The sequence below is a fragment of the Primulina eburnea genome, chromosome 2 (genome assembly GCF_022965805.1).
Source record: "Primulina eburnea isolate SZY01 chromosome 2, ASM2296580v1, whole genome shotgun sequence".
In the NCBI taxonomy this organism is placed as follows: domain Eukaryota; kingdom Viridiplantae; phylum Streptophyta; class Magnoliopsida; order Lamiales; family Gesneriaceae; genus Primulina; species Primulina eburnea.
The window spans coordinates 31703090-31704213 of NC_133102.1; the positions used below are offsets into that span (position 1 = coordinate 31703090).

At 44.3% G+C, this 1124-nt stretch overlaps 1 protein-coding gene across 1 annotated transcript; it reads left to right on the plus strand.

Annotated features, from left to right (window-relative positions):
• Positions 1-300: 300 nt before the first annotated feature.
• LOC140824209 (uncharacterized) lies at positions 301-849 on the plus strand. The gene has a single exon (XM_073185805.1). It carries the CDS (start codon positions 301-303, stop codon positions 847-849), a length of 549 nt encoding a protein of 182 aa, XP_073041906.1.
• The last annotated feature ends 275 nt before the right edge of the window (positions 850-1124 follow it).

Here is a 1124-nt window from a genome sequence, read left to right on the forward strand (position 1 = left end):
TAAGACTCTGATCAGAAGCCTATTTATTATACCAGTCATGCTCTAAGAGGCCTTGAGCTCCGATTACAGTGAAGTGAAGAAATACCTTTGCTTTGGTTATGACTGCCCGAAAGCTGCGGCCTTATTTTTGTCGCATCAAATTATTGTGCTTACAAGCAGTCCTCTCGGGAGGTATTATGACTCATTCTGAAGTATTCGGGAGAATGATCAAGTGGACAGTGGAATTGGGAAAAATATGACATTGAGTACAATCCCCGGGCTGCTATAAAAGCGCAGGCCCTGTCAGATTTCTTGTCAGAAATGATTCAGCTAGATGAGGAGGAGGTCTGGAGAGTATCCGTGGATGGGGCATCTAGAGTCTCTGATGTGGGGGTGGGAGTGGTGATAATAGCTCCCCCGGGAGAGAAGATTAAATTTGCTCTAATAATCAACTCCCGGGATTTGCAATTAGTTACACAACAGATAAAGGGAGTTTATGAAGCTAAGGATGACAGAATACTAAAATATTTAAAGCTCATAAAAGCCCAGGTCGAATCTTTTGTTGATTGGACTATTGAGCAAATCCCCCGGGATGAGAATGGGGAAGCAGATGCTTTGGCCAAAATGGCCGCCTCCTTATCGGAAGTCAATACCCAGGAAGCATTGAATGTTACCCGGCTAATTCTTTCCACGGATGAGGAGATATTGCCAGCGCCAGAGGATTCCTGGATGACACCTCTGATCAAGTTCATTGTTCACAACGAATTGCCTGAAAATAGAACTCAAGCTCAAAAGATCAAAAGACAAGCTCTTATGTTTCTTCTTTTAAATAACATCTTATACAGAAGATCATTTCAAGACCTCTGTTGAAGTGCTTATCTATGGGAGAGGTGGATTATGACCTCCGGTAAACTCACGAAGGATGTTGTGGAGAGCATCTCGGAGGAACAACGTTGGCCCGGAGGCAATGCTTGCTGGATTTTGGTGGCCGAGTATAAGCCAAGACTCTACTCGGGTGGTCTGGACGTGTGACGGATGTCAACATCATTCTAATTTTCAACACAACACGACTACTCTAATGAAGCCCATCTGGGCATCTTGCCCTTTTGATCAGTGGAGGGTAGACATTGTTGATCCCTTTCCAG